Below are 12,781 nucleotides of genomic sequence, written 5' to 3'. Positions count from 1 at the left end.
AAAAAAATCATCAGAGCTCTGTGTCATAGATTTTATTTCATGCTGAGACTGGAAGCAGCTCATTGAAAAGTTTCCCCCAAAAATATTTTATCCAAGACAAATAATAGATTTTAAAAACCCCACTATTATCAGTACTGCCTGAATTTCATTACTAGAGAACTTCAATCTGTCACGTGCTCTGCTGAATCTCTCCCTCCCCTGATCACACGTGGGCTGAAAATGGCCAGCCGCAGCTGACCTACCAGCCAAAAAGAGTGGTAAAAAGAAAGAAAACTCCCAAGCTGCCAAAGGAAAAAAAGAAGATTCTCAGAATCATAAAGATATGGGCTGCCCGACAGTCAAAACTGTACTAGCCAATGTAGCAAAACTCATAATGAGTATCATGGCTTCAGAAACCTATAAAACCCAGATGGCCAAGCCCTGTCCATCATCTGCAAAGCTTTATCTATCTCCCCGCACCTGCGTTTCAGCCAAAAAAGTGGGGGGGCTCCCAAGGTAAGTTTGTCTAGGCTCCACCCATGATTTACCTGGCTGCACCCCACCGCATCCAACTCTACTTTGGCTCCGCCTATCCTCGCGACCCCTCCTTGCCCCCAGGGTGGGAGGCAATATCCTTCAAAACTGCAAGTTATCAATTGAGAAGGCAAAGTGTCCAACTCTCGCACGGCATTAGGCTGCAGCGTCCTGGCTGGTGGTAGACAACTGCTTGGTTGGCGATTTATTTCGTGCCAGACTTGGGAAGACCAGGATGCTTGGCTGTTTCCGCAGAGGCGAAAGAGGAGAACATCGAGCAGCCAACCGAATGGATGGTCACCAATTGTTCTGCTACCTCCTTGGTTTTACCAGGGAGTCGGTGTCAGTGACAGAGAGGAGGCAGGGAAATTAAACCCTTTTTTGTCTTAGTGAAGATACCCTCCTGGCTTTGGAAAGCGCTGTGATAAGAAGTGGCCCCGTGTGAGGTCCATACAAAGTCTTGCTTTGGAGCATCTCGGTTCTCTGGAACACAGCTGGCTTCGGTTTGGGGCCTTCACATGGTGTAAGCAACCCAATAGATGATGTTGACGGCTGCAAAGGCTGCTGGGAAAACCGCTCGGGCATAGATGTCGATGGTGTCGGCATCAATGGGCTTGAAGAGGGACTTCAGGCCGCTCTTCTTCTCCGATTTCGCCTCTTGCCGCTTCTTCGTCTCTCCCGTTTCCACTTCCACCGAACCGAACGAGCAGGGCGGGTTTTTGGGGGCTTTGTGGTGCCTGTTGGAAACGGCAAGTTCCTGGTTGACACCCGCGATCGAAAGGGAGAACATGACAATGGCGTTCTTCACGTTGACCTGAAAAGGGAAAACAGAAGAGCCACTGAGGAGAGTCTGGCTGGGAAGATCAGCATGCTTCAGTTCAGCAAAGGCACGTAGCTAGAGATCTATGGACTGTCTGAGGATTTCATATTCAATTTATCTCGTATGGGATAAAGATGATCAAGAAGGGGAGGGGCCGTGGCTCAGTGGTAGAGCATCTGCTTGGCTTGCAGAAGGTCCCAGGTTCAATCCCCAGCATCTCCAGTTAAAGGGTCTAGGCAGGTAGGTGATGTGAAAGACCTACGCCTGAGACCCTGGAGAGCCGCTGCCGGTCTGAGTACACAATACTGACTTTGATGGATCAAGAGTCTGATTCAGTAGAAGGCAGCTTCATGTGTTCAAGAAACAGGCTACTTTCAAACAGCCTTTATAATCCAATGGCACTGGGCAGCGTGTGGCTGGGGGGTGCCACCGCTGTTGATTCCCAAAATGCCACCAGTCTGTACCACCTGCGTGTCCTTCCTCAATGATTCTGGGTGGTGCATGTGGGAGGGAGGATGGGGGGGGTGGAGCACCAAACAGAGGGGGAGGGCAAGCAGGCAGGTGGCAGAGCAGGTGGGCTAGAGGTTGGTGGCCCCACAAGAGACCTGGGCCCTGGCAGCTGCCCTGCCTTAGGTTATGCTGATGCCAGCCCTGACCTCAATTATTCAATCCAATGGCTGGGTGGCACACGAAAGTAGCTGACTCATACAAGACCTCGGACCCAACGGAGTCCCGACTGACCTCTCCGGCTTGCCGGCTGCTCCTCAGTTTGTCTTTCTGCTTTTTCATGTAGTCAGCGTTGAAGTGGGCAAACGCGTATTCGACCAACGCAGCGAAGACAAACACGTAGCAAATCCAGAAGTAGACGTCCAGGGCCTTGATGGCCGAAGCCCGCGGCAGAGAGGAACGTGCGCTCACCATCAAGGTCGTCATGGTGAGGACGGTAGTTATACCTGGAAGGAGCAGAGGAATTAAAACGTTCCCTTTGGAATATCACACGTAAGGCTGCCCTCACCTTACAAACTGCTCCTGTGCCACATTTTAGCACCGTTTTATCATCTACCTCTTTCTTTGTACGGTGTGTCTCTTCTCCATCCACCCATATTGAAAGAACAGCTGATGCTGGCAAGCAGAGCAAAAGCCGCCTCTGTGAACTGTGAAGATAGCTCTAGCCCTGCAAGAATCCCAAGACAACACAGGATCCAGTTTTACCTAATGAGACTCGGGCAGGCACCGCTGATTGGCTGATCCAGAAAGAAACCCACGACATGGCAACCAGTAGGATGGAAGGCACATAGGATTGGATGATGTAAACACCCCGATTGCGCCGCAGGTGGAAGTGAAGGCTCAGACGGGGAAACTGCCCTGTTGAACGAACGGGGGGGGGGGGGGAGAAAAAGGATACATAGATCTTGAGAGAAATGTCAAAGATTTCAAATCAGAACCAATCAATCTGTAAAACCGTCCCTTCAAAGCTGGCTTGCTGTAGCACAATCTGGGCCACGGTAGAGGGCGGAGATCTCATCAGAATTTTACAATCTCATTACAAATTATGTTTGGCGAGCAGAAGGAGGAAGATTTCCCCCTGCATTTTACACTGCCGGAGTAGCTGAAAGACACTTTACTCTCTATTTATTTATTTTAAGCTGATTTTAATTTGGGCTTTCAAACTGCATTTAATAAGAAAAACAGCAATGAGCTTGGTCTCTTCTATTAGGAGGAGCCTAGGAGGACAATGAAGAGTCCTTGGAAACTGTTTAATACCCAAGGGCATTGAAAGGCATAAACAGAGAGATCAATCCTAAGTGGGTCCACATTGGCCATTTATACTTGGGAGTTTTGCCTGAGGTTCCCTGGACCCACACTTTCCTGTTGGGAATCTATGCACCAGCAGTCTCCAAGCTCAAATCAAGTCCCCGCCCCTTTAAATGCTGCTTTGTAATTGACTTACTCTGTAGAGCTTACTGTGAGAGAAAATCTCCCCCACAACCCAATTGCCGCATAAAAAAGCATTTTAAGAACAAAAAATAAAATGGAGCAATCTGAAAGGGGGAGGGAAAATCCAAGCCTCATTTTTAAAAAGCCTTTCTTCTGCTCAGAAAGAACTCCGAGGAAGCCGGAAGCATTTGAATCCCCACCTTTTTACACGCTTTGTAATTGGCTGCATGCTTTCAGTGAGGGAAACCAAGCTTGTATGTCCCGCGCTTTGCCTTATGCACGGGGATTTCACTCGGGCTGAGCTCAGGGGAGATGGAAGAATTGGGTTAATAGAGGAACGGGAAGCCACTGGTATTTGTGAGGACTGGCAGCGAGGTCATCTCTAATGGAGGGAAAACTCATGCATAACTCTGACAGACTGGGGGCGAACATGAGTGAAAGTACCCATCCATAAACAACCTGCTACCCTAAGAACACTCTCCTGAGAGTAAGCCCCCGTTGAATAAACTTGGATTTACCTCTGAGTAGACCTGCTTTGGATTGCTCTCTTTGAATCCTACTCAAGTCTACTCAATGGGGCTTACTCCCGTGTACTTAGGAAGGAACTGATAAGGAACTGAGTAGCATGTACAGATATAGCCTGCAAGTGGAAGAGCAGAGAAGGGCAGAACTAGCCAACTGACTGGATCAGCAAGGCAGTTAGAGGATTCCGGAACTGCATAAGAACAAATTGTAGTATCAACTGCATATCTACTTGTGTGGATTGGATGTGAGGGTGATCTGGCTGTGACATCTGTCACCCCCTTGATCGCCAGGGTTGATTCGGCTGATCTGGCTGGCTAGGCAGATGTCCCCTACCTCCCTCACCGCTCCATGTGCGTCCCTCCTGAAGCTGTGCGCTCAGTGGAAGAGGACAACCATCCCAGATAGAAGGAGTGTATCATTCTTCGGTCAAGGGTATACGATACTTATGGAGGTTATTATGGCCCAGGCTAGCCTGATCTCATCCTGACCTGGATGGGCCAGGCTAGCCTTGTCAGATCTCAGAAGCTAAGCAGGGTCAGCCCTGGTTACTATTTGGATGGAAGACCAGGGTTGCTGTGCAGAGGAAGGCACTGGCAAACCACCTCTGTTAGTCTCTTTCCATGAAAACCCCCCAAAAAGGGGTCGCCATAAGTCAGCTGCGACTTGAAGGCACTTTACACACACAGTTCCTTCATTGGCAGGGGATTGGACTAGATGACCCTGGTGGTCCCTTCCAACTCTGAGGTTCAGTAAATACACTGACCATTAGTCTATTTATCTGACTTGGCAGCAGCACTCTGAATTCGTATGTCCAAGAACCTCTCCCAACGCCTTCTACCTGAAATCCTTTAACTGGAGATGACGGGGACTAAACCGGTCATCTTCCGCAGGCAAAGCGGGCACTCAGTCAACTAAGCCGTACCTCTTGCCCAAAGAACTGGGATCCATTTATAGAACAGATGCCTCAATCGGAACACATCGAGGGACAATTGGAGGGAATGTGTAGCTGTAACAACAATTTGTACTGGTCACTGGTGCGACGCTTTAGATTTTGTACCCGTGAGATTATTATTAGGCATGTGATGTTTCGCACTTCACGGGCTTGGGAGCTGCCACAATTAACTCAAATGGCAGCTGCACAAAGCCCTTCATCGGAGACTCTTCTCTCTGGCGCTGGGTACATTGTATTGTACTGGGAAAGCTGTCCAAACTCAAGGAATTATTGCCAAGCAGAGGCTATTGCCGAGTTACTTGGATATGTTTTTTTAAAAAAATTATTTTGTATAAAGAGGGTACAGAAAGGAAAAAAGAGGGAGGGGGAAAAGTTAAGAAAAACAAATTTCATCCTCTGAGCCTTAACATAATATAAATTTGAAAAGGAAAAAAAAAAGAAGTATTACCGGATATTCTTCCCTTAATCTTAAAAATTACAGCATCTTAAAATTCACTAAGTAAAAAAGAGGGGTATAGTCCATTTTTTAAACTCTAGAAAATATCTTGTATCTTAACTTCTATCAATTGTCTTGAACATGTGTGCCATTAATCTATCATTTCAATACCTCCTATTAGTTACTTTCTAAATAGTTAAATGTTTAATTAACACCAAAATAATAATCATAAAAAAGCTGCCATTTCAACTCAGATTCATCCATTGATTTCATATTAACCAATTGGGTTAATTTAGCCATCAATGCAAAATCTGCGGATATGGTATTTCAACCAGTATTCAGAGGTCAGCTGCCATGGATCCATGCAGCCGTTGTGTCTAACAACCACCTGTAAAGCTTTCTTCTATCTACTTGTCTAACAATCCTTCCTTAAGGTCCTCTAAAGACTGTCATCGACTTTCTTTACCGGATTTGAAGTTCATGATTTCCCTCGTGAACCGGTAACTGGTGATTGTGAACTGAGCCAGCTGCAGCTTATCCAGGCCATGGATCTCGTCCTGGTTTTCCGACCAGTGGTAGACGATGTCCTCTGAGGAGTAGCCATCTGGCAAAAGAAACATAAGAACGTAAGAAAAGCCCTGCTGGATCAGACCAAGGCCCATCAAGTCCAGCCGTCTGTTCACACAGGGGCCAACCAGGTGCCTCTAGGAAGCCCACAAACAAGACGACTGCAGCAGCACCATCCTGCCTGTGTTCCACCACACCCAAAATAATAGGCATGCTCCTCTGATACTAGAGAGAATAGGTATGCATCATGACTAGTATCCATTTTAATTAGTAGCCATGAATACCCCTCTCCTCCATGAACATGTCCACTCCCCTCTTCAAGCCTTCCAAGTTGGTAGCCATCACCACATCCTGGGACAGGGAGTTCCACAATTTAACGATGCGTTGTGTGAAGAAATACTTCCTTTTATCCATTTGGAATCTCTCACCCTCCAGCTTCGGCTGATGACCTCGCGTTCTAGTATTATGAGAGAGGGAGAAAAGTTTCTCCCTGTCCACTCTCCAAACCATGCATAATTTTATAGACCTCTATCATGTCTCCCCTTAACCACCTTCTAATGGAATAAATACGGGGATTTGTGGAGAGGTAAGAGATCGACAGCCCTGCCCTGGATGGCCCAGGCTAGCCCGATCTGGTCAGATCTCGGAAGCTAAGCAGGGTCGGTCCTGGCTAGCACTTGGATGGGAGACCAGCAAGTAAGTCCAGGGTCGCTAAGCGGAGGAAGGCAATGGCAAACCACCTCTGTTAGAGGATGCAGGGCACAGAAAGCCCGTCCTCCCAGAAGTGGAATTCCCAGAGCATCAATTCCTCTGGGACGGCACTGCCTGTACACTCCCCAGCACATCCAGGCATCCCTGAGGACTAGAAGCTTGCTTCAAAAACTAACAGGAAGCTAAATTCCACACTTGGCCGCATTTGGTGGTTTTTCCGCACATACTGCAGAATAATTTATTCGGTGGTTTTTCTGCACGTACAGAATAACTGCATAAGCGCTAAACTTACTCATTGGTCTATTTTCTATAACAAAAAAAGAGAAAAGATTTCTTTTGCCTTTTTTTAAAGGTTAATGTATTATTGGAGAGGCTTTATGTATACTAATGTTTACTGCCCTGAAATCACAACCCCCAAATTAAATTACGAACCCGGTCTTTTGCAAAAAAATATCTTGCCAGCAGAGTAAATGGCTATCTTATTGTTAGCTGCTGTGGCATTTGCTGATTGCGTAAGTTTAAAAAAAAAAAAACCACCACAGCAGATTTGCTATATTTGACAGGATAAAAATGTATTGTGCTTAATTGCCTAGAAAAACAGCCAGGGCTAAAAATGAAACAGGAGGAGGAGGAGGAGGAGGAGGCAGGGGCGGCAAAACCACTTGCCGGCATGCGAAGCGCACCAGTGCTTTCCGAGCCCAGCTCAGAGAGCTGATTCTTGAAGCCTTTAGAGAGACACACTAGGCAGGATTGGGGGGGGGGGAATCCATGTGTTTTTATTCCAGTGCATGCCTGCATCCATTGTATTCCCTATTACTATGTATGGGTGAGAGATCTGGACGATGAAGAAAGCAGATTCCTTTGAAATGTGGTGTTGGAGGAGAGTGTTACAGATATCCTGGGCCACCAAAAACAACAACCAATCTGCGGGTTCTAGATCAAATCAAGCCTGAATTGACCCTAGAAGCTAAAATGACTAAACTGAGGCTGTCGTACTTTGGACACATTATGAGAAGACAAGAGTCGCTGGAAAAGACAATCATGCTAGGAAAAGTTGAGGGCAGCAGGAAAAGAGGAAGACCCAACAAGAGATGGATTGACTTTGTAAAGGAAGCCACGGACCTCAGTTTGCAAGATCTGAGAAAGGCTGTTAAGGATAGGACACTTTGGAGGACGTTAAGTCATAGGGTCGCCATGAGTCGGAAGCGACTTGACGGCACTTAACACAACACACATGCCTGCATGTGTAAGAGGAGGGATGGAGTCATGTGCAGAAAGTGCGTGAAGCCGCCTGAGGGTTGCCTGGTGTGGGTTGGGAAATTCCTGGATGTTTGGGGGGTGTGGAGCCTGGGGATGGTGGGGTTTGGGAAGGGGAGGGACCTCAGCAGGGTATTAAGCCATAGACTCCACTCTCCTAAGCAGCCATTTTCTCCAGGGGAATTGATCTCTGTCATCTGGAGATTATATGTAATTGCGACAGATCTCCAGGAGCTGCCTGGAAGTTGGCAATCCTACCTATACAGAACCAGACCCTCGGTCCATCAAAGTCAGTCTTGTCTACTCAGACTGGCGGCAGCTCTCAGGAGACACAGGTGGAGGTCTTTCACATAGCCTACTGCCATTTTGAGTGGAAGTGCCGAGGACTGAACCTGGGCACTTCAGCCTGCCAAACAGAGGGTCCACCACTGAGCCACGGTCCTTGGGACAGGGGAACCAAACCCGGCCCATCTCACTGTGGTCTCCTGGATCAGACCAGCAGTCTATCCAGTCCACACTGTCACTAACCATCTGCCCCGGGAGGGCCACCCATTCTGAGGACTTTGATGGTTTGGCCAAGTCGTTAGGAGGACCCCGGCCCACTAGAAGCCACCATTTTGAGAAGAATGGGATGCCGCTGCTGGCAAAATTATGCAATATCCGTAACAACAAACACATCCAGTGGCTTGCCAGGTATTGGATACTCTGCAAGTCCCAGCAGTTTGTTTCCTTCTTCATTCCCGATGGGTACGCACCTCCAGGACCTGACCACCACGGTTGAAGGTCATCTTCAACCTGCCCCTCATTTATAAACTTCTTTGGGTTCAACTCACAGCTCTCCAAATCCAGCATGCACTCTTGTTCGTCCATGGGATACTTGGTGAGGTCCATGTCGCAGGCCACCGTTGATGTAATCCTACCCACAAAGAGGACACAAAAAAGTCCCCTGTGAATTGCAATCATACCTTGACATTTCATGTATATTTAAGGAACTACACAGCAGTTTGTTCCAAAGTCCTGGTTTTGACCTTTAAAACTCCGGTATGTTCTGGGATCAGAATCTCTCACGGATCGCCTGTTCTCATATAACCCATTGAGATTGTTTGGGAAGGACTTGCTCTAGTTGCCCCATCCTTCTGAACAGGGTCTTGTCAGTTGTGGCACCCTGGCTATTGAATACTATCCGTGTGCACATGCCAACATAATGAGCCGGAGAGACACTGTCCTTCAGTGTTACTCCTCTGAAGATGCCTGCCACAGCTGCTGGCGAAACGTCAGGAAAGAAAATACCAAGACCACGGTTACACAGCCCGGATAACCTACAAGAACCAATTATGAGCCGGGTCAGAACTCCTGGAAACTCTTAAGCTTTTTTGTGCGAATGTTCACCGAGAAAGCTCGTGCTGGTCTATGACTATAACAACATTAAACTAAAAACGACCACCGAGAAAGCTCATAAGCGTATGACCTCACTCAGAGTTGAGCTGGCCAGGAAAGATCACCTTCAACACTGTGGTTTCCAGCTGCTGCTGGGAATACTCCACCATGAAGTTTTCATTTTACCTGATGCTGTATAAAATGACCCCGTCAGGCTGCAACCGAATGAGCTTGTTCTCCACAGTGATGTCATGAAACCAGGCGGACTTGGCATTGACGATGAACGTATCCGGGACCCAGAGCTTGTCCACAAAGCGACTGTCCAGGCCCAGAGTTTCGTTCGTGTGATTGTACGACAGCCGGTCATCTCGCCAGCTCTGATGCAAGAAGACGGTCATCGTATATTCCTAAGGACGAGAATCACCAGGGCGGGTTTAGAACTTAACCTCGAAACCGAGAGGGTGCGCTCAGAAAAGCTTCCTGCCTGGGAGGTTTCGAAAGCTTCCTGCCTGGGAGCAACAGGGCAGAATCCTTTTGGAACTCATGCAATATAACAATGATGTTGCATCTCAAATGACCTGCATGTGGCGTGATCAGAGCAAAGGTGTCAGAAGGAAACAGCATACACCTAGAACTCCCATCTAGAGAAGATTTCAGATTTCTCATCCCCACTGATCTGACTCCAAATTCCACATTTCAGTTTTGCTCCTCCCATGATGCGCATCGAACCCGCAATACTTTATGGTTATTCCATTTGCCGTTTCCTTGCATAGCATTTTCTCCTTAAAACATACACATTCTCAGTGTTATTTGTGAATCAATGCATAAGCATTGTGCGGGAGGCAAATAAATGAAGCACATTGTACCTAGGCACCCAGTATTTTTTAAAAAGTCAAGGATGCGTACACTTGTACTAATGAATCCACAAAACCAAGAGTGAAAAGCAGAGAGCGAAAACCACTGTTACAAATCTGAACAAATATAAAAAGAAGCAAAACAGGGAACATCTGGTCATTCCGCAGGGGGAGGCTAATGCAGGACTTGAACTACATGTCTGGAGGCAAGAGGCAGCCCCCTCCCCGTATTCTTTCTAGCACCTCCTAACTGACTCCTTGGACACGTATCTCCACCCCAAGAGGGCTCCCGGAAATACATCCCAAGAGTGTCTTTCAAGATCCAGGTCACGTTTCAGTAACCTTGAATGTTTAATGGCTGCTTCCTGTCCAAAGGAACAATGGTCATTATTCAAGCAAGGGTACATTTCTTAAGACATTTCAGATGCAGGAAGATCAAATGTCTTGCTGGATCGGACCAAGGCCCATCTAGTTCAGCATTCTTCTGGCAATGGTGATACCTCCAAGGAGCCCACAAAGAAGGGCACGTTCTCTGTTCCCAGTCTTACTCTTAGTAGGCATGTGCCAGCTGTCATAGTACATGCCTGCTAAGAGAGAAGGACATAAGAACTGCCCTGCTGGATGAGGCCAAGATCCATCTGATCCAGCATTTTGATTTCTGGAAGCAAACAGGCAGGGCTCGAGGGTGTCAGCCATCCCTCTGTTCACCCCGCCACATGCAATGCTTTAAGGTATCCTGTCTCTATACACGGATGTTCCATTTAGCTGTCACGGCAGCGAGGCAACGGCCTGACCTACATCCGTAGATACAAGTTCTACAAGCGCAGAACACTGTAAGCTACCCAGTCGCATGTCTGGCATCTGTCTTGCGGGAGCTTCGCACTGAATCCTAAGAGCGAGAACCAGGTTAGCATCTCTCCAGAGCGAGCTTTATAATTAGAGAGAGAGTTTGTGGCAGGTTTTTTTTTAAAAAAAATCTGGGTAGGGGGGGGACATAATTGCAAAGGAGGGGGCGGAAAGAAGTCAGTGTGGCAGAATTCAGAGACTGCCTTTTACTGTAGGTCATTCGGACTTTTTTTAAGTGCCAAGGGCCACCATACTAAAAAGCCAGACGGGGGCAACGGAATGCCCTCCCCTCACCTACTTGCCCCGTGCCAAGTTGTCTTCGCTTTTGGAATCAGGGCAAAACCTATTTGTTTTTTCCCCCACACGTATTTTGTTAACGTTAGCAGCCTTCTGTATGTGTATCTGTTGTCTATACATATCTGGAAATTAAAAAATAATAATCTGAGAATTCCTTATGCATCTGCTCCACTTTGGAAGCAAGACCAAGTAACCAGGGATAAACGAAGATGAGGAGAATTTGGGAGCATCTCTAATGTCAATACCTGCTGGCTTAATTGGAGGGGAAAAAACTTTATGAAGCGGTGTAGTGGCCGGGCAGGCGAGCTGGGCTGCTATTGCAGCACGGTGCAGAGGGAGGGAGGGAGGGGGTGGCCAGAAGCCAAGGAGGAAACTGAAGCCAGAGGCTTCTGCAGCCAGCAGGATGCACTAAGCAGTGAAGACAGCGGGGGATGCAAAGTCCGATAAACAATTCCAGAAGTCAGGCCGGGGCTGGTACTTATCAGGGTCAAGGGAGCAGAGTTGTCAGGCAGTCCAAGGTCAGGGTCACTGGCAAGGCAGTCCGTTGTTATCCAAAGGCAGTCCGGGTCAAAAGCAGGCAAGAAAATACCAAGTGGAGCAGCACTGAGACCAGAGATCAGTACATAGCTTCACACTTCCTCAGTTCCTTAAATCTAGCTGGCTCTCAGAGCGAGGCTGGTCTGGCAATCAATCACTCTCATCTTCCACAGCTGTCATCCCACGCCTATTCTGAATTCTTGCAGAGCGTCGTCTTTCACTCATTATAGCTCTCAATCTTTTCCTTCTGCAAGATCCTGGGGATAAATCCTCTCCTTCTGATAGCTGGCTTCCCAATGGGGTCTGTACTTCCTTCGCCTGAGTCGGCTCTGTTAATCTAACAGCTGGTTCAGGAGATGTGTCGGCTGCATTCTCTGGCAAGACTGCTACTTGTTCTAGTTCATCATCTGAGCTCTCAGAAGCAGGTGAGTCCATGACAGGCGGGCTTCAGTGAGTAGCTGTGTTGGTCTGCAGTAGAACAGCTAAGATTTGAGTCCAGCAGCACCTTGGAGGCCAACAAGATTTTGGGGTGTGTGTGTGTGTGTGTGTTAAGTGCCGTCAAGTCGCTTCCAACTCATGGCGACCCTATTTTGGGGGTATGAACTTTCAAAAGCCAAAGCTTCCTTTGTCAGGTATCTAATGAAGGGAGCTCTGACTCTTGAAAGCTCATGCCCCCCAAATAGCGTCGGACTCCAAGGTGCTACCGGACTCAAATCCAGCTGTTATGTTGAGGGGAGGGGCCGTGGCTCAGTGATAGAGCCTCTGCTTGGCATGCAGAAGGTCCCAGGTTCAATCACCGCCCTCTCCAGTTAAAGGGACCAGGCAGTAGGTAATGGGAAAGACCTCTGCCCGAGACACTGGAGAGCCGCTGCCGGTCTGAGTAGACCAGGGGTTCTCAACAAGGGGGAAATTTCTCCCCCCTGGGGTGAATTTTAGGGTTCCAAGGGGGGAATTGGGACCACTATTCAGCAAAGTGTGATGACCTGTAGATTATGTACAATCTGTAAAATTGTAGGGGTTTTTTTGAGTTAGACTATCTTGGGAAGGGGGGTTATATTCTAAATAATGGTGAAAGGGGGGAATGGAGCAAAAAAGGTTGAGAACCACTGGAGTAGACAATACTGATGGACCGAGGGTATGACTCAGTATAA

General features: G+C 47.8%; 1 protein-coding gene across 1 annotated transcript in view; it reads right to left on the bottom strand.

Annotated features, from left to right (window-relative positions):
- Positions 1–993: 993 nt before the first annotated feature.
- GABRD (gamma-aminobutyric acid type A receptor subunit delta) overlaps positions 994–12,781 on the bottom strand; it is a 40,100-nt gene continuing 28,312 nt past the window's right edge. Inside the window, exons 7-12 of the mRNA XM_056865526.1 lie at positions 9,283–9,503; positions 8,553–8,635; positions 5,651–5,788; positions 2,546–2,698; positions 2,075–2,286; positions 994–1,327 (exon numbers count right to left, since the gene is read on the bottom strand). Of these exons, the coding sequence (XP_056721504.1) occupies positions 1,028–1,327; positions 2,075–2,286; positions 2,546–2,698; positions 5,651–5,788; positions 8,553–8,635; positions 9,283–9,503 (1,107 nt within the window). The 3' untranslated portion in view covers positions 994–1,027. The remainder of the gene's footprint in view (positions 1,328–2,074; positions 2,287–2,545; positions 2,699–5,650; positions 5,789–8,552; positions 8,636–9,282; positions 9,504–12,781) is intronic.

Source organism: Euleptes europaea, chromosome 19 (assembly GCF_029931775.1).
Source record: "Euleptes europaea isolate rEulEur1 chromosome 19, rEulEur1.hap1, whole genome shotgun sequence".
NCBI classification, from domain to species: Eukaryota; Metazoa; Chordata; class Lepidosauria; order Squamata; family Sphaerodactylidae; genus Euleptes; species Euleptes europaea.
The sequence above is the reverse complement of the archived record's forward strand: the minus strand, read 5'-3'. Positions and strand labels throughout refer to the sequence as shown.